The sequence below is a fragment of the Drosophila ficusphila genome, unplaced genomic scaffold (assembly GCF_018152265.1).
Source record: "Drosophila ficusphila isolate 14025-0441.05 unplaced genomic scaffold, ASM1815226v1 contig_791, whole genome shotgun sequence".
NCBI classification, from domain to species: Eukaryota; Metazoa; Arthropoda; class Insecta; order Diptera; family Drosophilidae; genus Drosophila; species Drosophila ficusphila.
Genome location: NW_025064737.1, coordinates 22093859 through 22121854, shown reverse-complemented (window position 1 = coordinate 22121854; position 27996 = coordinate 22093859). Strand labels below are relative to the sequence as shown.

The following is a 27996-nucleotide window of genomic DNA, read 5'->3' as shown; positions in this document are numbered from 1 at the left end:
ATTCAGACATGGGTTGGCATCTCTTATTGTTGCTGACACTTGGCCTGCTTTTAGCAGCAGCCGATTCCAACTATGACTACTACCGCCTGCCGACAGCTCTTCGACCCCAAAAATATTACCTAAGCATCTTAACTCATCTGGAGGATCGGGAAGAGTTTCGCTTTAGCGGCACAGTTAAAATCCTAATTGAAACTCTGGAGAATACCAACAACATTACGCTTCACTCGAGATCTCTTGCCATCGATGAATCACAAACTACTCTTCGCCAAATTAGCGGGGAAGAAAAAAAGGATAACTGTGTAGCATCCACAGAAGTGAATCCCAATCACAACTTTTATATCCTCAAAACTTGTCAGGAGCTTTTGGCTGGCAATGTTTATGAGCTGAGTCTATCGTTTTCCGCCGAGTTACAAGATCAACTTGAGGGATACTACCGAAGTTCCTATGTGGATCCTGCGGACAACGAGACGAGGTGAGCTATACTAATAAATGGTGACTTTTGTTAGTACTCTTTATTCTTTTTACAGATGGATCTCTATTACCCAATTTCAACCAACTTCGGCTCGAATGGCATTTCCCTGCTTTGATGAGCCTGCTTACAAGGCTCCCTTTGTGATCACATTGGGTCACCACAGGAAGTTCACGGCTCTCAGCAACATGCCCGTTAAACAAACTAAGTCACAGTAAGCCAAGCTATTGAAAAAAATAATACTGCAATTATTTTTAACATCTCTGCAGTGACACCCTTCCAGACTATATCTGGACAGAGTTCCAGGAGTCTTTGCCGATGTCCACATACTTGGTGGTATACTCAGTAAATGATTTCTCACACAAGCTCTCTTCGCTGCCCAATGGCCCCCTTTTTAGAACTTGGGCAAGGCCCAATGCCATCGATCAGTGTAATTATGCCTCTGAGTTCGGACCCCAAGTACTGATGTTCTACGAGCAGTTATTTGGCATTGGGTTTCCTCTCCCTAAAATGGATCAAATCGCTATTCCAGATTTTAGTGCAGGTGCCATGGAGAATTGGGGCCTGGTATCCTATACGGAGACCTCACTATTGTACTCCCCCGAACATTCCACACAGATAGACAAATTAAGGATTACAAATATTGTGGCCCATGAGTTGGCCCACCAATGGTTCGGCAATCTGGTCACCATGAAGTGGTGGAACGATCTTTGGCTCAACGAAGGGTTTGCTACTTATTTGGCAAGTTTGTGTATCGAGAGCATCCATCCGGAGTGGCATTCAATGGAGCTGGAATCCCATTTAAATTTACTTACTATCTTCAAAACAGACTCTCTGGAGAGCAGTCATCCGATTTCGAGACCCATTGAACTGGTTTCGGAGACTACTGAAATCTTCGATGAGATATCTTACGAGAAAGGATCATTAGTGCTTCGCATGATGCACTTGTTTCTCGGGGAAGAATCATTTCGATCCGGCTTTAAATCGTATCTTGAAAAATACTCTTATAAGAATGCCGAACGGGATGATCTTTGGGATTCACTCACTCAAGCTGCCCACAAAAATGTCGCTTTGCCAAAGGATTATGAAATCAAGGCCATCATGGACTCTTGGATACTGCAAACTGGGTAAGTTTAAAACTGGAGGGCAAAAGGATTGCAATCTATATGAGCTTTTCATATTTCAGCTATCCTATCGTTAATGTGACTCGTGACTATACGACAAGGACTGCAAGTCTCAGCCAGGAACGCTACCTTCTCAATACCAATTTATCCAGAACCGATCACAAAGAGTGTTGGTGGATCCCACTGAGCTTCACCACCCAGGAGGAAAAGGACTTCAACAACACGGCTCCCAAGGCGTGGATGGAGTGCAGTAATGACGGTAAAAGCCTTCCCAAGACCATTGAGGATCTACCTGGAGCCGATCAGTGGGTAATCTTCAACACCCGACTGTCATCACCTTATAAAGTTAACTACGATTCCCGGAACTGGGAACTCCTGATCGCAACTTTGAACAGCGATGATTTTGAAAGCATTCATGTGGTTAATAGGGCCCAGCTCATAACCGATGTCCTGTATTTCGCCTGGACAGGAGAGCAGGACTACGAAACCGCGCTTAGAGTGCTAGCTTATCTGCAGAGGGAGCGGGAACTCCTTCCGTGGAGATCGGTTCTAAATCACCTAGACAGTGTTAGTACCATCAATCAACAGACATCGAAATTTGGCGTCTTTAAGGTAACTTTTATAACAAATTTTGTTCTGTTGCAAGCATATATTTTCAGCGCTTCATAAGAAAGCTGATCACTCCAATCTATGAACACCTGAATGGCATTAACTACACAGATACAACAACGATCCAAAACCATGATAGGTTCCATTTAAAAATAATGGTGGCGGCCTGGGCCTGCCCATCCGAGGTATCCGATTGTGTGGCCCAGTCGTTGGAGTACTTCAGCAACTGGCGATCGGAGGCTAATCCCGACGAGAACAATCCAGTGCCGCTGGCTGCTCGCGACACTATTTACTGCACTGCCATTCGGCACGGAAGCGATGAGGACTGGGAATTCCTTTGGACGCGATACCAAAGGTCGAATGTAGCAACCGTAAAGCAAACTATTTTGAATGCTTTGAGTTGTACGCAGGAGATGTGGCTTCTGCAGAGATATCTAGAAAGGATCTTCGACGGAAAGGGGGAAATTCGCAAGCAGGATTCTCTTTTAGCCTTCCAGTCAATTGCCGCGAGAAAGGTTGGCTTTTTGTTGGCCAAGAAATATTTCATGGAAAAAGTAGAATTCATCTCGAAATTGTAAGTAAAACTTATGTTTCCCGAACACAAAATTACAAATCGACAAATGTTTTCAGTTACTATCGCCAACCCGAAATGATGTCCGAGATGCTGCTGACGCTTTCCTTTCAGACATTTAACCGAAAAGACTTGAATGAGTTTCAAAACTTTATTGCCAATTCCAAAGAACACCTCAAGGATATGGATCAGGCAATTAGTCAAACATTAGAGATGATCCTGATCAACGTGCAATGGATGACGCAAAAACAAAATCAGTTTAACAGTGCCATTGAAAAGTTCCTGTAAAAAAAATAGTACCGAAAGAACAACTTAAATACCGCTTCTTTTCTTGTTTTTCGTTAATTCTATATTGATTTTTCTATCTTCATATATACATGATATAAATTTTATGAAACTTTTTCTCGATTCCAGGGTTGTTAAAAAAGTCAATGTTCAAAAAATCATGAAATCATGTGGAATAAAAAACAACGTTATAATTTTGGTTGCCATTGTACCATGATTTAGCTATGTTCAAGACCCTTGAACTACCGGTATTCACCGGAAAATTAATAGTTGATTAAGCTGATTAAATTATTAGAAACTTCTAAATTATCAGGAAATCAGCTCTTCAATATATTTTATGCATCCGCAAATCTCTCTCTGGTTTCCCCTCTAAACAAAATCTGCTTCTAAACTTTATATTCAGTTCGATCGTTGAATTTGCCGCATTCGTTTTTCGTTCCCTGTTGCGATCAGAGGTGTAAGTAATACTAGGTGCTGCTTTCTATTTTTAATGAATGTAAATAAATATAATAAAAATCAATGAAAAAGAATCCCGTTGATAAGTATTGTAACAGTGTTTTCAAGTAAAAACGTGATGCGAACATTTTGCAAAATAGTTTGTGACCTTTGTGGCTATAATTAGATTAAATAACTTGTAAGGCAGTCGGACTATTTCATTTAATCTTGTTTCGTCAGCTTTTGGCATGAATTGGATTCTGTTATTATTGGCGGCCCTTTGCCAGGACTTAGCAGCAGCCGATTCCAACTATGACTACTACCGCCTGCCAACAGCACTTCGACCCCAAAAATATTTCATAAGCATCTTAACTCATCTGGAGGATCGGGAAGAGTTTCGCTTTAGCGGCACAGTTAAAATCCTAATTGAAGCTCTGCAGAATACCAACAACATCACGCTTCACTCGAGTTCTCTTGACATCGATGAATCACAAACTACTCTTCGCCAAATTAGCGGGGAAGAAAAAAAGGACAACTGCGTAGCATCCACAGAAGTGAATCCCAATCACAACTTTTATATCCTCAAAACTTGTCAGGAGCTTTTGGCTGGCAATGTTTATGAGCTGAGTCTATCGTTTTCCGCCGAGTTACAAGATCAACTTGAGGGATACTACCGAAGTTCCTATGTGGATCCTGCGGACAACGAGACGAGGTGAGCTATACTAATAAATGGTGACTTTTGTTAGTACTCTTTATTCTTTTTACAGATGGATCTCTATTACCCAATTTCAACCAACTTCGGCTCGAATGGCATTTCCCTGCTTTGATGAGCCTGCTTACAAGGCTCCCTTTGTGATCACATTGGGTCACCACAGGAAGTTCACGGCTCTCAGCAACATGCCCCTTAAACAAACTAAGTCACAGTAAGCCAAGCTATTGAAAAAAATAATACTGCAATTATTTTTAACATCTCTGCAGTGACACCCTTCCAGACTATATCTGGACAGAGTTCCAGGAGTCTTTGCCGATGTCCACATACTTGGTGGTATATTCAGTGAATGATTTCTCACACAAGCTCTCTTCTCTGCCCAATGGCCCCCTTTTTAGAACCTGGGCAAGGCCCAATGCCATCGATCAGTGTGATTATGCCTCTGAGTTCGGACCCCAAGTACTGATGTTCTACGAGCAGTTATTTGGCATTGGGTTTCCTCTCCCTAAAATGGATCAAATCGCTATTCCAGATTTTAGTGCAGGTGCCATGGAGAACTGGGGTCTGGTGACCTACAAGGAGACCTCACTATTGTACTCCCCCGAACATTCCACACAGATAGACAAATTAAGGATTACAAATATTGTGGCCCACGAGTTGGCCCACCAGTGGTTTGGCAATCTGGTCACCATGAAGTGGTGGAATGATATTTGGCTCAACGAGGGGTTCGCTACTTTCGTGTCAAATTTGTGTATCGAGCACATCCATCCGGAGTGGCGTTCAGTGGAGCCGAAAATCTTTGCTAATCAGCTTAGGTTTTTCAATAAAGACTCTCTGGAGAGCAGTCATCCGATTTCGAGACCCATTGAATTGGTTTCACAAATTTTTGAAAGCTTCGATGAAATCGCTTACGAGAAAGGATCATTAGTGCTTCGCATGATGCACTTGTTTCTCGGGGAAGAATCATTTCGATCCGGCTTTAAATCGTATCTTGAAAAATACTCTTATAAGAACGCCGAACGGGATGATCTTTGGGATTCACTCACTCAAGTTGCCCACAAAAATAATATTCTGCCAAAGAATTATGAAATCAAGACCATCATGGACTCTTGGATACTGCAAACTGGGTAAGTTTCAAATTGGAGGGCAAACAAATTGAAATCTTACTTAACTCCTTATCTTTAAGCTATCCTATCGTTAATGTGACTCGTGACTATACGACAAGGACTGCAAGTCTCAGCCAGGAACGCTACCTTCTCAATACCAACTTATCCAGAACCGATCACAAAGAGTGTTGGTGGATCCCACTGAGCTTCACCACCCAGGAGGAAAAGGACTTCAACAACACGGCTCCCAAGGCGTGGATGGAGTGCAGCAATGACGGTAAAAGCCTTCCCAAGACCATTGAGGATCTACCTGGTGCCGATCAGTGGATAATCTTCAACACCCGAATAGCATCACCTTATAAAGTTAACTACGATTCCCGGAACTGGGAACTCCTTATCGCAACTTTGAACAGCGATGATTTTGAAAGCATTCATGTGGTTAATAGGGCCCAGCTCATAACCGATGTCCTGTATTTCGCCTGGACAGGAGAGCAGGACTACGAAACCGCGCTTAGAGTGCTAGCTTATCTGCAGAGAGAGCGGGAGTCCCTTCCCTGGAGTTCGGTTCTAGACCACCTAGAACATTTTACTTACATCTTGCAACAGACATCAAAATTTGGCATCTTTACGGTAAGTTTTATAATAAATCTAGTTACACTCGACTGCAAGCTTATATTTTCAGCGCTTCATAAGAAAGCTGATCACTCCGATCTATGAACACCTGAATGGCATTAACTACACAGATACAACTTCGATCCAAAACCATGATAAGCTCCGGTTAAAAATAATGGTGGCTCCCATTGCATGCCTGTACCGGGTATCCGATTGTGTGGCCCAGTCGTTGGTGTACTTCAGCAACTGGCGATCGGAGGCCAATCCCGACGAGGAGAATCCAGTGCCTCTGGGTGCTCGTGCCACTATTTACTGCTATGCCATTCGGCACGGAAGCGATGAAGACTGGGATTTCCTTTGGACGCGATACCAAAGGTCGAATGTAGCGAGCGAAAAGTTCACTTTTTTAAATTCCTTAAGTTGTACGTGGGAGGTGTGGCTTCTGCAGAGATATCTGGAAAGGATCTTCGACGGAAATGGGGAAATTCGCAAGCAGGATTCTGTTTTCGCCTTCAAGGCAATTGCCGCGAGAGAGGTTGGCTTTTTGTTGGCCAAGAAATATTTCATGGACAACGTAGAACTCATCTCAAAAGTGTATGTAAAGCCTATAAATAAAAAACAAAAATAAAAAAAAATACATTTTTTTTCAGCTACCATTCCCAACCCGAAATTATGTCCGAGATGTTGCAGTGGCTTGCCAAACAGATTTATACAGAAAAAGATTACAATGAGTTCAAAACCTTTATTGCCAATTCCAAAGAACACCTCAAGGATATGGATCAGGCAATTAGTCAAACTTTAGAGATGACCCTGATCAACGTGCAATGGATGACGCAAAAACAAAATCAGTTTACCCGAGCCATTGAAAAGTTTCTGTAAAAAATATAAGTTTTGATTAAGTCTCAGCTGATTATGTGTATGTTGTATATTTCGTATATTTAGTTAAGCATGTTCTATAATGCTAATCAATAATAAACATAAATATAATTGGAATCAAACGGTTCGCGCTTTGACAAAGCCGATCCGTAATCAAATTTATGTGCCGTATTGAACTGCTGAATCGGTTCCTTTTGTTGCTCAGTGTTGATGTTATTTTTAATTGTTAAATGTAAACTTTACACATTACAATGTACACAAATCTTTTCTCTGTAAATGTTAATATCACTATATCAGCGCTCTTGGAAAATAAATCGAACTGAACTAAACTAGAGTCATGTAATGCATGGAGAAACTAGGCTAATCCGCTAAAAATATTGCGTAAGTTGTGTGCTAATACAATTATTACAGATATTTTAATTTTATTACAATGATTTATTAATATTACAATCGTGTGTGATTTGTGAGTGAATGAAGTTCCTTTGCAGCTTGTCATATGAAAACGTTTTTATAAACTATGCAATCAATTTCATAACAATTCTCAGTTGTTCGCTTGATCTGTGTTTGTCGGCCACTTTCGATTCAATCAATTACATTCCACATTTGAGGTGTTTCATGAGTTTAACAACTATTCAACACTTCGTATATATTTGTGTGTTTGCATGGGTATAGCTCATTGTTTACAATAAACCATTCCAGTTACTATATGTATAACTGACGCTGTAATTATTACAGATTTCATCTTCATCGCCTTTCAGACAGAAAAAATCAACCGCCGCTGCCGTCGCAACTTGGATCGTATGTCCTATGAGAATATTGGAGATTATTTATTACTATTTATATTAATTACTATCATTACAACACCAGCTTGCTCTGCCATGCACTAATTTGAATCAAAGGTTTGTTAATTTTATTGCTTTCGCTTTTAACTTATGTACGAGTATATCGAAAACGTTTTTGCAAATGTCAGTTACATTCAATGAAGCAAACAATCTCAACGTTTTAAATTCGTGTTTACAATGTGACGCGTTTGGTAAGTAAGTATATTTTATTTAATAACGATAAGAATACAATTATAGAATGCCAAAATCAAATGCATCGATTGAACAGGCTGAACTGATTGCTGCTAAAAAAAAACAAACGAAATTTATTTAATCATCGGAGTTTGGGAAAAGGGTGCCTTAAGGCGTTGGAATTGAGGCCTCAGTCAAACCACTGGTTAGTTTATGAATAGTTATGCATGTAGATAAACGATAGAGCTTAGTACGATTACATTGTTTAACAAACAGACTTCTTATTTTGCTTATTATTCTAGACTACGGACATCTCCAATCCGATCAGTATGCCGATATACGTTTTGACAATCCGTCCTCACTTTCCACGCCTGCCATTGGATCTCTGGGTCTTGGGACAACCTCAAATCTTGTGCGAACAGCTGGGCACGTTATCATTCGACCAAGAACTTTGTGCCGACGATGGCGGCGGAGGCGTTGAGGATGTTCCTGGCTTCGGTGGCGTCGCCTTCGGCGGCTGGAGATCAAATCGTGCGTAGAAGAGCAAGTACGGAGTTATTGTGATCTTGCGAGTGGGGGACAGCAACTCCTCGAACTCCCTCTGGGTCATGGCCTTGATCTTGTCGTCGTCGCACATATACCAAATGGGATCCGTGCCTCCGTGGGCGTAGTTGGCTCTCACACCACCGCGTCCCGTGCTTCCGTAGCCCGTGGGATATGTGCCCCCCGCTCCTCCAAAGCTGAGATTGCTGTTGCTGCCGTTTTGCAGGGACTCCTCACTGAAATCGCTGCAGCTGGCCGAGTTGCTGCTGCTCGTCTGCTGGGTGCAGCAGAGCCTCATGGCACAGCAGTTTACTCCCTGGCAGGTGGTGTTCATGCTCATCTTTCCGATCCCATTGGTGATGTTCTTGCTGCTGGTCCCATTAACCTGCTTCACGTTCTTGCTCATATCGCCACTGCTCGAGGCCTTGCTGCGGCCGAACTTCATCTTCTTCATTAGAATATTGCCCGAGGAGGCCAACGCCGAGGCAGCTGCAATGACTGGAGTGCTGGCCACGGAGCTGCTTCCATTGTTGGGAGCTGCGTTCTCATTGGAGGTCGCGCTTTGCGAAGACATCGTTTGCGAACCCGTCATCGTATTCCTTCGATCCTTCGGACAGTTCACGTAGTCACTGGCCAAATCTAAGAAGCACGTGTAGGCGATGTAGTGGCCGACCGTCAGGGTGGCTCCCACGTGGGTGATCACGCTGTACAGCTTGTAGACGTGCAGCTTGTGTCCTTCGCTCAGTTCACAGCAGGTGGCGCAGAAGCAGGGCAGCGTAAAGCTGGTGGGCACGTACGTACTCACCTTCTCCATGCCGCCGGAAAACCGATTGAGCTGGATGACCAGTAACCGTGGCAGCACCTCGTACGAAATGGAACGAATGGCCTCGGTGTAGCCGGTACACTGGTTGCAGCTGTACTTATTCTCCCCGCGAAAATACTCCTTCGTAATACAAGAGTTCTGAAAAGGGTAATGTTTTAGCAAAATATTAATATTTTCAACCTTGATCTGGCTTACCTGTATATAGGTGCTGGGTTTGTCCTGCAGATCGGTATTGTCGTAACCCGAGATCGGCACTGGCACAGAAATGTCAAGCATGCCCTGCTTTTGCCGTGTGATCGTTTCGCAGCTTAGGCACTTCGTGGTTAGCACCACAATGCCCTCAAAGTCGGAGCTGAAGAAGTTCAGATTCAGCTCTCGTATCCGATCCTCTAGCCGCATATTGTCCTTCAACGCTGTAGCCGAATTCACCTCATCGTCGCTGGAGTATTTTGTGGCCTGGGGCGCTGGTAAAGTCGGCAAGGCAACATTCGTGGGAACAGCGCCACTGCCACTAGTTCCGCTGGTGCTACTGGCGCCGCTGAGATCAACTGTGTTCAGGTAAAACAGGCTGTTGGCGGTGGCATGAGCCGTGCCCGCTCCCGAAATTCCGCCCGCCGTTGGACTGTTGTCCTTAAGCGGCGACTGAACGCGCGTCGACTTAGTTGACTTGACCTCGTCTTTTCTCTTCGATTTGCGAGAGAAGAACGACGTTTTGGTCGTGGTTGTTTGACTAGTTGATAGCGATCCATTGCCAGAACTCAGGTTCTGTGTGGCAGTGGAATCAGTGCGATCCTGGGACTCTCCGGTCTCAACCTCATCTGGATTGGCTATGTAGCTGCAAAGATAACGAAAATACATATTTAACACTGTTCAAATACAACTTTTAATTTTGTAGACACCACTTACCCATTTGCAATGACTTCGGGACACTCGCCGATGGCCTTGATAAGGGATTGATTTGTTTCGCGGATGCAATTGAGCACACACATGAGAAACTCGTGCGCGTCTTGCTGCTGGTTGCCCTCGAAAGTGGCATTCACATCCTGGATGGCGTGCAGCAGCGTATCCGCGTGGTAGGGCTCCGTGGAGTCGGCCATCTCGTTGCCGTGCAGGTTGTTATACAGCTCGTGAAGTTTTTCGGTTACCGACTGATGACTTGACTTGCTGGAACTGCTGCTACCGCTTCCGCTATTCACTCCGCCGTTGAGGCCGCTGTACTGATCCGTACTGGTGGCCAGATCCTTGCTGCTCCAGCTGCGTGCATGTTCCAACTGGGCGGCACTTACATTGCGGCCCAACGACGCCGACTTGGCCGTTTGCTGCCGCACAATGGTCTGCTGCACCACATTCAGATCCTGAATTAAGTGGTGCAGACTGTGCAAAAGTGTGGCGCGAAGCGTAGGGTGTATACCACCGAGTTCAAGTAGCAACTGTTGCCAATGTTGCAGAGCGTGCCCATCGAAGGAGCGTGATTGAGGGCCGCAGCACTGCCGTTTAAGCCCGCTCCCGATCCCGTGGTATTGCTGCCCCCGTTGGGCCCGTAATACTGATGACTCTGCAGCTCTTGGGACTCTATCTCGTTGGATGCCGATCCGGAGCCCGATCGCGCTCCATTGCCTCCGTATCCGTTAGCCACGCGACGCTCATCGGTGGTCGTCTGGAACCGACGATCGTACAGCGACATTGTGGTGGTCCTTTTGCGGCTGGCCCTCTGACCCGAGTTTCCTGCAGCGTTGAGTTCCGCCTGCGCTGCCGCAATTGCGGCCGCCGTTTCCGGCGAATGGATCTCGATCTCTCTCAGAAGCTTGTTGACCCGCGTCCGTTTCGATCCCCCGGCAGCGCGTCGCTTTTTGCCAGCGAGCTTTGGCTCCTGCGCCTCCTCAATTCGGTTCCAAAACTCCGGCTTAAAGAGGTCTACAAGAAAGATGATCATAATTAGCAGTTTCGCAAAAACTGTTTACGTATATACAAGAGATTATTTTAATCTTTTTCCTTATCGTTATTATGTAATTTTATAGCCAAGCTAATCACAATATTTGTTGTTTGTGTGTACTGATCTTCAACTTGGCAACAGTAATATTTGGCTAGCGATTCTCATTCAGTTCGAGATCCTACCTACCTGCGGGTATGCAATCGGAGGAATCTGTGGGCGTGGGTGAAGGCGCCTGGATAGATGCTGGTGCTGGAGTTACTTCCGGCTGTTTTAGGACGACTTCAACGGGATCCTTGGTCGCTGATTCTCGACGTGAACGTAAACTGGAGCACCGCAACGAGTCAGCAACATAAACGCGACGCTGTCGCTTCTTTACTGGTGAACCCTTTGGGATGTCCTGAGGTAAAATATCCTGGCTGGAAGGCTCCTGATCGAAAACTACCCGAGGATAAAGGATGGGAGTCTGCAAGAGGTCTTGCTGCTTCCGGTTTGAATGATCCTGCAGGGGCTGGTTTGGTTGATTGTGCTCCTGGTTTGACTGATCCTGAGCGGGATCGCTGTAGTTGCTTGGTGTGTCCTGCAGGTCTTGCTGCTGTGTTGGCTGATCCTCCTCTTGCTTTTGATCCTGCCTGTTGCTGATTGTGTTGCTGGTCTCGTTTTGTGTGGGTGGAAGACTGGCTGGTTCCTCTTTTCGCTCATTTACGTCATATTCGTGCATCTTTCATTATCCTTGAAAAGAAAAATTCATTGTTAATAACTGACATGTTGCAGCAGTTACTATATGAAAGTGAAGAGCAAGTGAGCAATGACTACAATCACAACAGGTTCCAACGATAAGGGGCCCGATTGATTATAATCAATTTACTAATCTACACATGTGGGAAACGAAATAGTGATTCATTGTCAGGTAAATACCGAAGTTCAAAAGGGAATATAGTATCAGTATATCTGTGCCATCTTCTCCAGCTAATAACTTTCAAAGCTTGCTCCGCAAAGCTTTTTAATTCAACCTCGGTCAGCTGTTTTTTCCAGATTTATTTTCGGTGGGTCCACCTTTTGTCCCGATCACATGCGGTGTCATCCAATCAAGTAATTTAATGTCATAATCCCACGCTCGCTACTGCAGCCAATCAAAAACCAATTGGACAGATATAGACATGAACCCGTGAACTTGGCCATAATTATGTAAAAACGCAAAGGGGTGGTGGGTGGTCGGTAGCGAATGCAACGTAAACTATATTACTATTGATTTTGTTGCTGCTCGATTGAAGGTCACTGGGAAATACGGACGACTGATTTGTAAAACCCGACCAACTTTCAGTACATCAAAATCGTACCCCAAAAATCGCACTAGGTAAACAGTTATAATTATGGCGATAATTTATGCACGGCTATGGGTTAAAGTCGGTTAATTAGATTCACTGAGCTCTGGCCTCCAATTAGAACACTCACATGTCGGGGGAGCAACATTTGAGGGCAATGCTGCGCTTCTCGGATCGGGGTAAAAGTTATAGAACGCCGCTTCAGCCGCCGATCAAATGCAAAAATTGTAAAGAAATTTTGTTTGCAACGTAAGACACGCACACACATACGCACTGCCGCACTCACACACGCACACACTTTACTCGCTGTGTTAACAGCACTTTTCACTTTTTCCTAACGCACAGCTGCCCGGTTTCTGGCCATTTATCACACTTTCGTCTTTAAGTTTTAATGGCGGCCAATGTGCAGCTGATTCGGGTCAGTTTAGTCCCGATTTAGCTGGGGTATTTTATTTAGTTTGCTGAGTGAAATTATGCGCGGATATTGGAGCGGACGACTAGGGATGCAAGAGAAATAATCGATGGCTGTCGTGCTAGCGATGGCCCGTTATCGGTAGTCACGCAAAGCTCAGCAATCGAATAATGCAAATCGAATACCTTTTTGAATTTTAGTTTATATGAAATTGGCCTTCTTAAAACCGGGAAATGTGTTGCAATATTTGTTGATAAGTTACAAGTGATTGAGTTATTTAATAATTTAAAAAATTAAATGATATCAGTTTGTGTTCAGCAAAGTTTTGGCATATTTTGTGAACCTTTACTTTCTTATTTGGATTTTTCTTAATTTCAATCTTTCACATAATATTTATATGCATCATATCTAGAGAAATATATGTACAATTTCTAAAGATGTAAAAAAGACATAAAAAGGGCGCGGTAACAGACTAGACTCCGCTGTTGATCAACATAATTTAAATATTATGCACTTCTATTATGGGAAGGTGATAATTAGCTTTGTGCGCTCATAAATATGCATAAAGAAGCAACGGCGTGGGCCGGTGATTAGCGTACCCAAATCCACTAACAATAGCAGTACAAATTAAACTCTAAATGTGATCCAAGTGCTTACAAGTGCAATTGACTTGTTTACTTTTGCTTTTCCTTTCGAGCGCACTGAGCCACTGAACCACTAAGCCACTGGACCACCAAAACCCACCGAGTGGGGTAACGTAACCAGTAGGCGGCCACTATAAATTACCGCTGTGCAATTGCCAGTCGGCGGTTGTTAAGTTGGCTTAACTACGCGCACGACTATATAATCTCCATGCACACGGCTGGATATATTTTATCTCGATTGTCAGTTTTGTTTTGCACACACAATTTCGCAGCTGGGAAAGCAGCCAAGTCACGCAGTCTAAATTGTTACAATTAAAGCCCTCTAAAAGTTGACCATGAACTGCTTACGACTGCATCGGGTTCCATGTCTTCTAGGGCTCGACCTTCGCCTTAACTCTCAAACTGGAATTTGGGTAAGTGACCACGCATCAAGTGGCTTCGAATTTGTGCCACCGTTTTGACCACCCACCAGCCCCTTACCACCTTTAATGATTTATAAGTATATTTTTATGGCCCACACAGAGAGAATATTACAAACATTAATCAGCGCTTCTTATTTTATATTTATTAAAATATTAGGCAGTTTGAATGTTTATGCTGTTCTTAACATGTTTTTGTTGAACTGTTGCTGCTTTTAACAGGTTTGCGATTGGTACAACTATAAACAAATTGTTCTATGTGTAAAATTTGTTGAGTGTATTTGCACCAAATCTGCCAAAATTGTCCGCCTGGTCATTGTTATTATTGTTGTTGTTTTCACTGCTCTTACTGTTCGTTTTCAACTGCTGCTTTGCTATTAACACGCTTTTTAGCCATTTATACCGGTGTACTTGGCGCTGTCGGCCAACACAAACTCCAACTACCAACAACCCAACTACCGCATTTCCCCAGCGAAGCCAGCTTCAATTTTCGATAGCCAGTCGAGGCGAGCGGTTCGCATCGGATCGGAGGTGTGGACTGGTGTCCAACGAATCAACGTCAGCGTCAGCGTCAGTTCCTGGATTCGAACATGTTGTGGATAATGGGGCTAGTAGTGGCCGCCACGCAGCTCAATTGCCGGGCAAATGCTGTGGCAAATGTCACGGTGATTGAAGACATTAGGAGCGCCTTCAGAGGCGTCACCAATGACACGGAGCTAGTGAATCACATAATACCGGAAATGTATGGGGCAAGCATGCGCAGTGCGAATCCCTCGTTTGTCTTCAAAATGCCCAGAAAATCGATCGGCGGTGGGGAGAATTTCGAACTGTTAACAATGCAGCGATCCGATTTTGCGAAACCGATCTTTCCCAATGTCACCCAGTTGCCCTCGGCCATCGATTCATTCACGACAATTGCGCCGGAAACGAGTGTGAAGACCAGTCTGGTCATCGCACCGCAACTGGAGTGGCATCTGATGGGCCTGGAGGGCTGGACGGGGGAGCTGCAGCCTCCAGTTCCCTGGCTGGAGCAGAACCACAAGTGAGTAAGAGTTAACAGAATATATTCACAAATAGGTCAATATGCTAAAGATTCTATAAGATTAAATCAGCCACTCAATAAGAATATATTTAAAATTCTTATTAGACCATTAGTAAAATTAATGTATACATGCAATGTATAATGAATGTACATAGATGTATGTAGATAACCATTCTTGTAAAAAGCAACCTAATGTTTACGCTTCAAGTTGATCCACAGGGACATTAATCCGCCGATTAGCTTACCCAATTCATATCCACACGAAGAGATTCACTTGGACATCAAGAACCACCAATTCGATGGCCGAGTGACGGACATTCGTGTTATAGCATCCACAACTGGTAGACCCGCGGAAGTGGAGGACCTGATGAACGGACAAAATGTCTACATAGCAAGGGTAAACGATCCCTTCGGTTACTCCATGAAGTGGAGCTTCAATAACGATAGCAACTGGGAGAAGGAACTCCCTCCAAACGGAGATCGAGGAAAGAGGGACGTAACCCGACTGTACTCAATGATCAAGTGCTCCACGGGCTGTGATCCGCTGATCTACAAGGGCTACGGATGTTATTGTGGGTTCGGTGGCCATGGAGTCCCTGCTGACGGAATCGATCGCTGTTGTCGCCTCCATGACAAGTGTTACGGCCAAAGCAACTGCATCTCTTATCTGGAATACTTTGTGCCCTACGTGTGGAAGTGCTATCGAGGAAAGCCGCTCTGCGCTGTGGACCACGGAGAATTTGGTGGACCAGATTCTTGCGCCGCCCGTCTCTGCCAATGCGACCTGCGACTCTCGAGGTGCTTGAAGAAATTCTACTGCCCCCATAGACGCTCCATCTGCCACTCGTCCAGATCACGACGCTTACAGAATCTCATTTTCTTCGATTGATGTTTATTGTTGATGGTAGTTTGTGATAAAGTTATAAAGTATCAAAATCAAATGTTTTTTTGGGTTGATGGATCAGATATAAAAAATATTTCATAATTGTGCTCTGAGAGGAATATATTCCACAGTGACATCCTAAAAGGGCATTTATACCTAACCTTGTCCCATCTTTAAGTTAATTAAGTGATTTAAGTCTAATGGTGCCTTTGACTCTTTCGGGAGCCGCTTCTCGCCTTGCTTCCAACTAATTTCTCCGCTCGAGAACTTCCCGTGTTGCCCACCGGCGTGACAGGGATCCCAGCAACCGGCGGATCCGACATTTGTGAGAACTCCTTGATCGCCTGACAGTCCTGCACGAATAAGCGCGCCGTCTTGTGTTGATTTGTGTGTGGTTTGTAGGCCACCAAAATGTTGTGGCCCATCAGCAGAACATCCCTGTGCAGCTCGCTCAAACTGCGAATGAGTCCCGAGTCGATGTTCCGTTTAATGGTGGGGAAATCCATTGGCCGAAGGCAAAGATCCGAATGCCGCTGAGCGTGCTCGTCGTGAAACGGACGCTTAAAGGGAGCTGCGTGCTTGCTCTCCAGCAAGGTGGCATAAATGGACAGGAAAAGCTTCTTGGAGGCGGCTCGCGTTTCCCGCCGGTCATCGGTGTGTTCACTGGATGCCGGTGAGTTTGGGACACTGTCGATTACGGGCGTGGAGGAACATCTGCGTCGGGTCGATCTTGCCGTGGAATGGTCGCTGGCCGTTGTGGCATCATCGTCAACCATTGGACTTTCCGATCGATCCCGATGTGGGAGTTTGCGCAGGAGTGGAGTACGAGCTGGCGCCGAGGGAGGTTGCGGAGTTCCACTTAGCTCTATCTCCGATTTGGAATCATCTAGAACCAACTTTGATACTGCTGGCTTGGCCTTTGCACTCTTCGGTTGCTCATCCTGTTTGCTGCTGTCCGTCAACGAGGACGACTCCTCATCGGTATCGTGCATAGAGGGCGGTACAGGTGCGGGTGCAGGAGTTACAGGAGTGGCCACCTTCTCCTCCAATGACGAAGGCTTTTCAGTCTCTTCCTTGATCACTTTGACTTTTGCTTCTCCAGACTCCTGATTACCAAGAGGTTCCGGTTTTACTGTGGTTTCTACAGCTGCATCTTTGCTTTCCATGCTACTTTCTTGTTCGGCTTTCACATCCTTCGATTCCTCCTTCTTTGGCAGAGATTCAGCTAACTCTTCCTCCTCAATTTTTGTGGGTGGCGAATTGGCAGTGTCCTCACTGGATGTGCTGATAATTGTAATGGTCTCACCAATCTCTTCCACCGCCACCTCGCTGGCCAAAGGTTCAGACTCTGCATCCTCGGTGCCTCTGGTTGATTCTCCTCCAGATTGTCCGCGATCCTTGCTTGCCTGGGAAACCACATCAGCCAGGGGAATATTATCATTTGAGTCATCACTGGATCCAATCACCAATTCCACCGATTTCGGTTTGTCGCTGACTGGTGAACTCTTGCTTTGCTCCCGCTTCAGCGCATCCAACTTGTCCTCAAAGTCAATGACTTCGGCTTTATCGTTCGTAGGCGAGGCCACCACGTCATCCACTTCCTTTAGAATCTCATCATCAATGACGCTAGCCATGTCGATGTCGATGTCATCGATGATTTCGTCTATGTTTGGAAATACTGCAAGTAACTGATCGGCCTCATCGGAATCTGCGGTTCCAGTATTCGCTGAAGCAGTATCATCCACTAGTGTTTGTTCCTGACTTCCTGAACCCTCGGATTTTATTAGGCTGCCACCTTCGTGGGCTTTGGCAGCAGCCTTATTCTTCTCCAACAGCATGGAAAGGGTAGGAGCCGCCTGAGAGGGACTCCGTTCGAGAGTGGGCGTAGTTGGCGCCAACGCTTCAGTGGCTGGGGGACCGCTTATTGGTCGGGACATAAAAGCCGCATCCGTGGGGCTCTTCATGGTAATGGCTGGTTGATTGGAAACGGCTGAACTGCCACCGCTGGTCAGTAGGGAAGTGATGGTGGGTGCTGTGGCTCTAGCCACACTGCCAGTTCCTGTGGCCGGTGCTCCTCCTCCTGAAATTGGATTAGCAGGAGCGTTGCCCGTGGGGGATTTAAGCAGGGATGTGAGCAAAGGGGATGGACCCGTTTGCTGTTTGCCACCATTACCACTGCTGTTTATGTCCTCCACATCCATATCCACAGATGTAGTGTCCGCGGCTTGATTGGAACGCCTTGCAGCGGGACTGCTGTTCCGCCAGTTGCCCGCCAACTCCTTCTTGCGCTGCTCCCGCTCCCGCATGCGGTTCTCCAGCTTCATCTCCTCGATGCGCCGTGTTTCCTGCTCCTTCTCGATTTCCAGCCACATGGCCTGCAGTTCCTGTTCGGTTACTGCATCCGATTGCAGGGAATCAATCTCGCGCTGAATGCGGCGGTAGGTCTCCTGATCCTGGCGCATCTGGGCCTTTATTTCCGCCTGGCGCTCCTCTGTCAGCCGGCGAAGCAGTAATTCCGTTGGCGTTTCCACCGTGGCCGGCGAGGATACTCCGGCACTGCTTTCGCTACTGCGTTTCTTTCGCTTAGTGGCTTCCACGCTTTCGAGAAGATTTCCGTACTGGACGGCACAGTTCTTCTGGGAAAACCAATCCGCCGGTCGATTGTTGTGACCACCTCCGTTGCCATTGCCGCCGCAGATCGTTTTCAGCGTGCGGCTCACCGTGATCCAGTTCTGGTCGCCGCTACAGGATACAGCTGAAGCCAGGATGAGCTGCTCCCGCTTCGACCAGGTGTCTAGGGGAGTCCGGCTAAGTTGCAGGCGCTCTTGTACTCCAGCAGACATTTTATTGCAATTAATGCAAACAATTGCTGAAACGAGCTGGTGATGGCACTGTACGCTAGAGATGGGCAAGTATCAGCCATGTGAGTGTCGTGTCACGATCTTACTTCACGTTTTTGTTTAAATTAAAACTTGTTACGATTAAATAATTAAAATATTAAAATTACTTTATATATTCAAATACTGTCATCGAATTTCAGAAACATGTGGGCGACATACATATTATGTGTACAACAGATTAGTGTGCCAGATTTAGTTATCGATACCGCTCACAAATCGATGTAGTGCCACAACTAGCCGATAGCAACAACAAAAACGGGTTTTCAGACTCGCTATTTATTTAACTAACCAGTCAAATACAAAAAAAATTTGAAATGGAGCCCATATCACAAATTGTAAAATCCACTTTACCCAACTATCTTTCAAATCTGCCGATTCCTGACAGTTTCGGCGGCTGGTTTAAGCTCTCCTGTAAGTTTATAAAATGTACAAGAAGTTGTACGATGGAATTTGATTTGCCCTCAAAAGGGCGCCCCACAAAAGCCCAAAAACCCACGATAATGACACAGCATCTAGTTCCCGAAGTTAAGGGAATAGTTGATAATAAAATGTGGCGTGATATAGTCCAAATATATAAGTGAAATGAAACTGCAATGCATGCATTTCCAGGCACTCAGGTAAAAGTTAAAATGCAGCGATTATGCAACATAGTTTGAGCTCGCCAAGAAATGTATAATTGGAGCAAGTTTATCTGGCATATGATAGGGAACTAGATAAACCTAAAATGCGTAGACGCTTCATTGACCACATACATATATATGCATACATATATCTTTGTGCGTTTATAACCTAATCTGTATTTAGCAAACGACCTTGTGCTGGTTACGGATGGTCGCTTTAAATATCTAGTTTTGTGCCTTAAAATACATCTATAATCTTACCACAACTGCATTTTTAGTCAAGGACTGGTTGGCCCTGATCCCACCAACTGTTGTGGTGGCTGGAATCGGATATACCGGATACCTGGCCTTTTGTCCGGCGGCAAAGGCCAATTGTGCGGCCAAAAACAGTGGACGCTGCAATAACCAAATCCGAAAACACGAACCGAAGGTGGTGGACATGATCGATGTGGAGGACATTGCGGAGAAGGCAGCCTTCTGTCGGTGCTGGAAGACCAAGAACGTGAGTGGTTTCGTGCTTATAAAGAGTGCTAACTTTAATTATGTGTAACGAATTCTAAACAAATCTCATCTTAATTACAGTGGCCCTACTGCGATGGCAGCCATGGCGAGCACAACAAGCTCACCGGCGACAACGTTGGACCAGTTGTGGTGAAGAAGTAGATTCCAGAGGTTTATCGACATACAACACAACTAGCATTTCCTTGTTTAAATTCTCTCCGAGCTTCTGTTTGCTTTTAAAACCAGGTTTTATGGTTGAATTTTCTTCGAAATACTTCTACGCTGTCAGAACCCCTTGTAATAGTAAGCAATGATTGATGATATTGATGGATTAAGTTAAAAGGAGCCAATAAAATTGCCCAAAAATATTGAATTATTTTGAATCATTTTATAGTTTAAAACTATAATAATAATCAATATAATTGGATTGATATCTATTTATTGATAACTTAGAAAGATGCCCAAATAAACCAGACAAAAGTTGCTCACGAAAAACAGTGTTATTAATAGAAAACCTTTTATTGTTTATAAATTATTTTCTGGCTGCAGGCGGCTGATCCGTTGACAATATCATGGTGTATTTTGCTTAGGCGGTTACAAACAAATTTTCCAGTTACAAAATGCAAAAAGGCGAAGTACACAATACCGAACCCGGCAGGCAGCTCGACATAGATATTGTATATCTTTTAGGATTCTATCAGTTGGAACTTAAAAAATAGGCATCGTGCTCTTCCTGCATTTTAAATCTCAAACTTTATTGTTACTGCTGTTGTGTTGAAGGTCTAAATATGTGCTGCTGCTTTGAGCTGAGCTGTTTATTTGAAGATTTTGCCCTGGTTGAACTTGCGACCGTCCTTATCGGTACCGGTCCATGAGAAGTACTGGGTGACCAGCTTCTTGGTCTCCTCGCTCTTGGCATCGAGCTTCTTCCAGTCGTAGACCTCGTAGTCGATCTGCCAGTCGGGCGACAGGGTGAAGGCAAGATCCTGTCCGCGCCACACCCAGATTCCGGAGATGGTGCTGTTGCCATCCTCACCGAACAAGCACACAGAGGCAAAGGCCGCCTTGCGCATCTTGTCGAGACGCTGGAACATGCCGGTGATCAGATTGCAGGACATGAACACCTTGGACAGCTCCTCGTTGTATTTGTACTCGCCAATCCAGATCGAGTAGTTCTCGGCATCGAACTTTTCGAAGAAGTAGGGAATAGACTTGGCCTCGTCCTCGTTGGAGTAGACGCGCTTGAAGTCATCGAAGTTGAAGGTGCCCTTGGGCAGGGCATCGAAGGGGTCCTTGGACTTGGGCTCGGCGGCCAGGGCCTCATCGGCGGCATCCAACTCCTCGGCGGGCTCGGCGGCCTTCTTGGGTGCCGGCTCCTTCTTCTCCTTGGGCTTCTTCTCCTGCTTCTGTTGCTGGGCCTGCTGGGGCTTGCCGGCGCCGGTCTTGGCCTGGAACTCAGCGTACTTCTTGGGGTCGAAGACCAGAGCCTTCTCGCACAGCTTGTAGTCCTTGACGACGGCCTGGACCTGCTTCTGGTTGAGGATGGTGACGAACCAGCGGTTCACGTTTCCGAAGGCACTGCGTGCGCTGGGCTCCAGGACGTACTCGTACAAGTGGAGGAGGCTGCTGAAAACGACGATGTCGGCCAAGGTGATCCTCTCGCCGGCCAGGAAGGTGGCGTCCTGCAGCTTCTGGTTGAGCTGCTGCAGCACAGCCTCGGCTTCCTGCTTAGCAGTGCTGTTCTTCTGCTGTGGCAGGATGCCCAGCAGTGGGAAGACCCACGCACAGGAGGCAGGCACAATCTCGTTGTCGGCGAAGGAGATCCACTGTTGGACTTGGGCCTGGACATAGGGGCACTTGCCGCCCGCGCAGCTGCTCGTTGGCCAGCAGGTAGGCAATGGCATTGGACTCGCTCAAGTACTGGCCTTCGGCGGTCTCGAAAGCGGGCACCTAAAAGGTGTCAAATAAGATGATGACATGGCACATAACCACACCCAAAAAAAAAACGCACCTTGCCACTGGGGAACTTCTTGAGGAACTCAGCCGACTTGTTGGTCTCGCCGAACTTGAAGTTCTCGGCCACTTTCACCTGGGCTCCGGAGTACTGGGCCGCGATGAGCGCCTTGTACGCGCGGAAGTTCTCGGGATAAGTGTACAGAGTCTGCCAATAAGATAAGATATAGGGCAAATTAGTAAATGTCGTGGCACCAAACCGGCTTTTGAAAATTCGCAAATTCGCATGGCGCAAGGCCCAGATTAGTAAATTTTGCAGTGCTTTTGTGTCTACGTACTCCTTGCACCATGGTGGATTCGCCGTTTAAATCGTCTGCCTACAAATGTAATATAAAATATAATATAATGGCAAATTCAGTGGAAAAACGAGGAGCACACGCACTCACCGGAAACGAAGAAGAGAAGGGACGGAAATAGGGCTGCAGGAATCATCGAATTTACCTCGGTATATCGATATTTGTGTAGCTGTTTCAGTAATCGATTTGTTAATTTTAAATACATACTGTTAATTTTCAATAGAAAATGAAAACAACTTAAATATTCAAAAGCTTGTTTGTTTTTGGCCGAAATAGATTTGAAATAATGTTGCTGGTGCTGTTAAGCGCATTGTGTTCCATCTCTAAGCGGCTGTTAGCAACAGTAAAGACAATTTGAAAACCGAAACATTGGGATATTGACAGTTACTTCTCAAATCAAATATTATCCCTTCAAAAAAAATTATTGACTGAACTGAATTATTAAACTGTTATTAAAGGATTTTCCGATGTCAGAGGCGTTGTAAGGCCATGATTTTTGCCAATAACAGCAATGTTAGGCCATTGCCTATAGTCTCTTGAAACGACGGTCAACGTATTTAAAAAACTTTTAGATACAAAACACGGTTTATTTATTTTTGAAGATCTCTTGCCTTTGTCATAAGCTCTATTTAAAATCAAATTCGAAAATCCTCGTTTATAAGAACAAAGAAAAAGCGCTGTCCGACCCAATCCAAAAAATCAAAGAAATCACCGTCTAACTTAAATGCATTAAACATATTTTATTAAGATTTAATAAACGTGATTACAACTTTTCCCCCTTGCAAAACGCATCAGCATTGAATCGATCAATAGCTTCGGCTGGCTGCATCCTCTTTTTACCCAGAACGGAAATGCCGCGCATTGGGACAGCGACGACTGCGACTTGGGGATTGGGGCAAACATTTTTCCAGCTGCCGCCGATGAAGGCGATGATGAGGATGACGATGATGATGGCGTGGAGTTGTAGAGTTCAAGTTCTGCATTGCTCTAATCGCTGCATTGTCATCTTCTCCAGCAGCAGGCCCCTTTTCCCAATCACCTCTTGGCAAAGTGCAGGCTTTTGCTGTTCTGTGCTTGTTCTGAACCGATGTTGCAGTTGCAGTTGCTGCCAATGTTGCTGCTGCATCCACTGGTGGCTTTGCTACTTGTGGGAACGAGCACACATAGCAGGAAAACTATTTTCAAATTGGAAAGGTTTTGCACTTCACCAACGCCGCGCGTTCGCCAACGACAACCTCTTTCTCGTTAGTTTGTTATTTTAACTATTATATCAATTAGTTGCGGCGTTTGACGGCTTCTTGTTGCTGTTGCTTGCTGCTGCTGCTGTTCCTGATTGCTGATGTTGCTGGTTCGGCCGGGAGGAAGTGGAAATCCAGTGCAGGGAAAGCCAGCTGCCGCCGTCGTTGCAACTGAATGCGCTTCTTGGCTTTGCCACCGCCGGGGTTGCAAACTCGTAGCCACCACATTCATTTAGAAAATATGTAAATAAGCCAGTCGAGCAGCCAATGTTTTGTTAGATCGCCTCGCTCTCCTTTTCCCCCGGTGCGTTGGCATTTAAATGAGCGTGAAGCAAATGCGAGTGCGATCGTGTAGGAGGAGTAGCTATGGTAGCCATAGGTAGCAATAATAATAACAATGGCTCGCAGGGTTGAAAGGTGTTCCGGCTTCATTCCTTTGGGCTGAAATTAAAATTGGAGAGCAGAGAAATGTTGTGTTAATGGCGGCAGCAGGTGTTACAGTTACACTCAAACGCCCACGCAACAGTTTTTTATTGTTGTCGTTGGCAATAAAGTGCACTGGCATAAATATCTTGAGCTATGATCAATTATATTTAAGTGTTAACCATTCAATAATATTTTTTTCATTATTTTCATTTTTTAATAATTAAGTTTTTTAGACTACTTTGCAATTCATTTGATTTTCTGTCGGAAAATTATTTGTAATAAATTTTTGAATAGAAGGTATAGGAGGTATAAAAAATTTGAGTGCATTTCGAGCTATGATATTCTAGGCTTAGAGTTTATACGTCATGTAAACTCTTTGGAGACATTGTCCCAACTATGTTGTTTGTTTGTTTTTTTTTCTCACCATGTGACAAAAGGCGGGTAAAAAGCCGTTACTTACCCGCAGGCGCCACAACAGCAGCAGCAGCAACAACAACAACCCTCGGCGACTTTTTCACACGGAAATCTATTGCAGTTTGAGTTCCCCGGGTTTCTGCTTGTGTGCTTCTGTCTCCTGGTCGTACGGGCCTTTTGGATTCGATTTTTAATCGCGTGTCACCAACCCATAAATTGGTGGGCCGTTGGCTGTCACGGGTTTTGGTTTTGGTTTTCCACATTCTGCGACCGTTGGCAGTTACTCCATTTGGCAGATAAAGGCGCACAAATCGGCAAGGCTACTGTGTTTTTGTCCAAGTAAATGCACACAGCATGCGGGATAGCAGGCCATTGACTCTTTTTTCTCCTCGTTCTTTAGTTTTATAACACGCCCTCATTTTGGGAGTTATTTCTGCGGGGCGTGTGCCACTCTATGTGGGTCACGGGTCAATCAGGCAAATATACTTTTCCCATAATTAATGCGTCTGCTAATTGGCCACTCAGCCGGAGAGGGGGAAGGGGGTTGGATGAAGGGGGTTTCGAAACTCCCCCGAGAAAAACTCTCTTCGTTGTGCTGACCCAACTTAATAGACGAGCATGAAATCTAGTCACGAACTTAATCATGAACCACCGTGCACTAGATCCATGTTCGCCGACAAAATAGAGTCAGAAAAGAGCATCCTTCCCCAGCTTCTTTTTTTTTCTCCTTTCTCGGATGATGATTATTGCCCCTGCACGACTTTCTGTGGCATTTTTGTGATTGGTGATTGGGTTTGGTTTTCGTTTGGTTTCGGCTTCGGTTTGGGGTTTAGTTTTTCCTGCCGCTTTTGCATGTCATGTCATTGCTCTCGTGCCTGGCAACAATTGCTATCGGTTTGATCGGTTTTCATAGCTCAATTGGGTGGTCAGCAGTCCCCGTCAGTTTCCCCGTATCGCCCCCTTTTCGAATCCCCTGGGTAATATGAATGAATCAAGCTCCGAGCTTCGAATTAAGGTTTATTATTTTTTGTTTGCCCGTCCGCTGTTTGCTGTTTTTTCTGCTGATTTATACAATAATATATATCAACGGACAGCAGCACCCCTCTTCATCTTTCACCCGATGATTCTTCTCTGACGAAAAGCCGACAGAAACGACGTCGTCTTTGAGAATTGTTTAAGAATTGTGGCGTCGTTGCAGTTTGAATTTCTGCTGATCGGGGCACAAAACCCAAGAGCAAAGTTGGAAAAAATCCGATACATAAAGTGACAGCCAAGCCAACCACATGATTCGACGGAAATTATTGTTTATTTGTCAAGTCGGGGGTGTATATAACTATTAATCTGAACTATGCGACATCAGTGTCTTCTCGGAATTTAGTATTTCAGCAATTTGTTCCGGTAGAAACCAGAGAGGAACAAGTCAAAGCAGTTAGGGAGGCGGAACTATAGAAATACAGAAACACACAGTTGCGGGGTTGAGAATAGTATTTGATTTTTAAAACCATAAAGAATTAAGATTTTATTAAAAAACAAGTTTGAGTTTACTATCCTCCGTTAAACTTTTTTGAACTAAAAGCAAGTAAAAGTATTTTCATTGAGTTTGTAATAGATTCTTATTACTCTCGTAGTTTTAAATTCAAGAAAACTCTATTATTTTGGCCGCAACTGTACATACTGAATTGTCTGACTCAGCAGTAGTTGATGAACTTTTAACCTTTGTTGTTAGGCTAACAATTTTCCCACTTCTACCCAAGTCGTCTACAATTAATTGTGAATTTGGGGGATCGTTTTCTGAACCTTTTCTTTGCCCGAAAATGGTCTAAATTAGCATTAATGTTAATTTTGGGTCTGCAATCAAGTCTCTCTTCCGCTATCTCTCTTCCTCTTCCTTTTGCACTGTTTACTCTCTTATGAGCCCTCGAACAGGTGCTCTTTTACTTCTGTCGTTCTGTCTGACTGACGTTGTGTGCGTGAGAGACGTTGACTAATTACTTTGTTTTTTTTTTTTTTTTTTTTGGTTTAAAGAACACCACCTGTTTGTCCCTTTACTTTTTAGAGGGAAATATACTACCCAGAGAACACGTGCTTGATGATTGAACTACCGTTATTAATGAGTGTGGATCTAGTCACAAATACTAAGAAAATCAATGTGAAACACTGGACCCCCACCCACTAAAAACAGTAGTATGAAATTCCATTATAATGGGATTTTTGCGTTCTCCATTTCCCTCGCCTCCTCTTTAATTTCAATTATTAAGCGATAGTGCAAAAACAATACACGACAATGTGGTCGACCCATTTAGTTCGTTTATTTCAATTTTTTCTTAGTGGCGTTGATAAGCGGCGTCTCTTTTCTGCTTTCTCTGCGTCTTATCAGTTCTACACACACGCACACACTTGTGAGTAGTGTACGCAACGAATCTTTCCCAATTCCAATTAAAAATTCCACGATCTGAGCTGCGGTGTGGCAACTCCGCCAAAGAACCGCTTATTGGCAGGCGCAAAAAATATAGGGAAAATTGAGCGCAATGTATAGCTTTTTTTTTTCCTTTGCCCGCTTATATACATACCCATAAACTACTAAAGTGAAGCTTACACACGCGCACAGCAACAGTAAAGAGCGGAGAGAAAGAACGGCGTACGGAGAGGGGGAGCGAGAGAGCCTGCGCTGATGGCTCAAGTTGATAGCGATAGTTGTTGTTGCTTTTATTTTTCAAGTATGTCTTGCCCTCTTGTTGTTGTGTTCTTCTTCTGTCTGTTCTTTGAATTGAAGAAGTATGGCGAATTACACACAGGCACATCCATGCATATACAAATATATGTACATACAAAAACACACGCGGCATCGCTTCGTTTCGTTTTGCAAATTCGTTTTTATTAAATCGCTATTGAAATTAAATCATTTCTAATTAGACGGCACATTTAAACTCAAACTGTAAATGCTGCGTGCATCCGCTCGTTTTTTATCGGCAAAGTCTCGAGTGTGTGGGTGAGCTTGGCTTGTAATCAAAGGCAAATTGAACAGAGTCGGCACACAAACACGCAGACAAAAGGCACGCAGAAAACACGCGTCAAATACTTTACTTTTTAGTTACTATTTGTTTATGGCATTTTTCTTAAAGTTCTGTCTCCGCTTTTTTCTCGCAGGAGCAAACTATAACGCGGCGGCGCACAGATGTGGTTGCTCTTATGGATTTTTTTGAAACGAAATGCTAGAGAGTGACGCTCTCCTATTTATATGGCTCACGGCGCGTTGCTATGGCTCATTTTGAGCTGCGAGAGAGCAAAGCCGCTCTCTCGGCACGATCGCAGGGTTGCCTAAGCACCCGTTTCCCGGACACTTAAGTTGTTTGCTTGTTACGGTTCAATTTGTATAATTGTTTAATGAAAAACTCCTTTACCCGTTTGGCTTTATGTTATTTGCGTAAGGATTATAATTTTCTGGTTCCTTCTTACTGAAATTCCGATGACGTGACAACCCTTAAGCTCTGGTAATTGAACTCTGCTCACATACACACTTTTATTGCTGAGCGTGAATTTCTCTCCCCCTCTCCGCCTTTTGTATGTGTGCAAATGATACAAAGAAGAATTATATATCAAAGGCAGAGAAAAATAATGATGACGCAGTGAAAAAAATTATTAAAATAATTACAACGGCCGTCGACTCTTCGACAGCGGAGAGAGAGTAAGACAGGGAGAGAGTTGTGTGGCACCTTTTGGCTCCCTTTTCTTCTGCTTAGGGTAGTTTCTTGAGGATT

General features: G+C 44.6%; 7 protein-coding genes and 1 long non-coding RNA gene across 9 annotated transcripts; 4 read left to right on the top strand and 4 right to left on the bottom strand.

The window, feature by feature from the left end:
- The first annotated feature begins 8 nt into the window (after positions 1 to 8).
- LOC122320729 (aminopeptidase N-like) lies at positions 9 to 3118 on the top strand. The gene is made up of 6 exons (XM_043208973.1): positions 9 to 472; positions 528 to 683; positions 739 to 1596; positions 1656 to 2205; positions 2253 to 2776; positions 2833 to 3118. The coding sequence occupies exons 1-6, from the start codon at positions 9 to 11 to the stop codon at positions 3059 to 3061; spliced, it is 2781 nt and encodes a 926-aa protein (XP_043064908.1). The 3' UTR covers positions 3062 to 3118.
- Positions 3119 to 3741: 623 nt separating this feature from the next.
- On the top strand, positions 3742 to 7125 carry LOC108086511 (aminopeptidase N-like). The gene is made up of 6 exons (XM_043208974.1): positions 3742 to 4205; positions 4261 to 4416; positions 4472 to 5329; positions 5389 to 5938; positions 5991 to 6514; positions 6571 to 7125. The coding sequence occupies exons 1-6, from the start codon at positions 3742 to 3744 to the stop codon at positions 6797 to 6799; spliced, it is 2781 nt and encodes a 926-aa protein (XP_043064909.1). The 3' UTR covers positions 6800 to 7125.
- A 474-nt stretch (positions 7126 to 7599) lies between these two features.
- Positions 7600 to 12939, bottom strand: LOC108086560 (ubiquitin carboxyl-terminal hydrolase 1). Its single transcript, XM_017183513.2, is given in 6 exon segments — positions 7600 to 9313; positions 9371 to 10010; positions 10082 to 10556; positions 10559 to 11089; positions 11295 to 11837; positions 12561 to 12939. Coding segments are annotated over 5 exon segments (3279 nt in total). The 5' UTR covers positions 11827 to 11837; positions 12561 to 12939; the 3' UTR covers positions 7600 to 8212.
- A 134-nt stretch (positions 12940 to 13073) lies between these two features.
- On the top strand, positions 13074 to 15836 carry LOC108086583. Of its 2 annotated transcripts, none has more exons than XM_017183540.2 (3): positions 13074 to 13106; positions 14299 to 14947; positions 15167 to 15836. In XM_017183540.2, the coding sequence occupies exons 2-3, from the start codon at positions 14496 to 14498 to the stop codon at positions 15834 to 15836; spliced, it is 1122 nt and encodes a 373-aa protein (XP_017039029.1). In that variant the 5' UTR covers positions 13074 to 13106; positions 14299 to 14495. The 2 variants fall into 2 exon arrangements, with proteins under 2 accessions (XP_017039029.1, XP_017039028.1); XM_017183539.2 differs by lacking the exon at positions 13074 to 13106 and adding an exon at positions 13337 to 13899.
- LOC108086582 (bromodomain-containing protein 8) lies at positions 15818 to 18733 on the bottom strand. The gene has a single exon (XM_017183538.1). It carries the CDS (start codon positions 18671 to 18673, stop codon positions 16028 to 16030), a length of 2646 nt encoding a protein of 881 aa, XP_017039027.1. The 5' UTR covers positions 18674 to 18733; the 3' UTR covers positions 15818 to 16027.
- A 224-nt stretch (positions 18734 to 18957) lies between these two features.
- On the top strand, positions 18958 to 20224 carry LOC108086581 (CDGSH iron-sulfur domain-containing protein 2 homolog). The gene is made up of 3 exons (XM_017183537.2): positions 18958 to 19141; positions 19629 to 19852; positions 19933 to 20224. The coding sequence occupies exons 1-3, from the start codon at positions 19045 to 19047 to the stop codon at positions 20011 to 20013; spliced, it is 402 nt and encodes a 133-aa protein (XP_017039026.1). The 5' UTR covers positions 18958 to 19044; the 3' UTR covers positions 20014 to 20224.
- Positions 20225 to 20349: 125 nt separating this feature from the next.
- On the bottom strand, positions 20350 to 22272 carry LOC108086579 (elongation factor 1-gamma). The gene is given in 5 exon segments (XM_017183536.2): positions 20350 to 21716; positions 21718 to 21801; positions 21863 to 22012; positions 22143 to 22181; positions 22251 to 22272. Coding segments are annotated over 4 exon segments (1296 nt in total). The 5' UTR covers positions 22155 to 22181; positions 22251 to 22272; the 3' UTR covers positions 20350 to 20666.
- Positions 22273 to 22885: 613 nt separating this feature from the next.
- Positions 22886 to 27419, bottom strand: LOC108086591. Its single transcript, XR_001771139.2, has 2 exons — positions 24285 to 27419; positions 22886 to 23839 (listed from the first exon to the last, which is right to left on the bottom strand). It is a non-coding gene; the product is annotated as an uncharacterized LOC108086591 (long non-coding RNA).
- Positions 27420 to 27996: the final 577 nt, after the last annotated feature.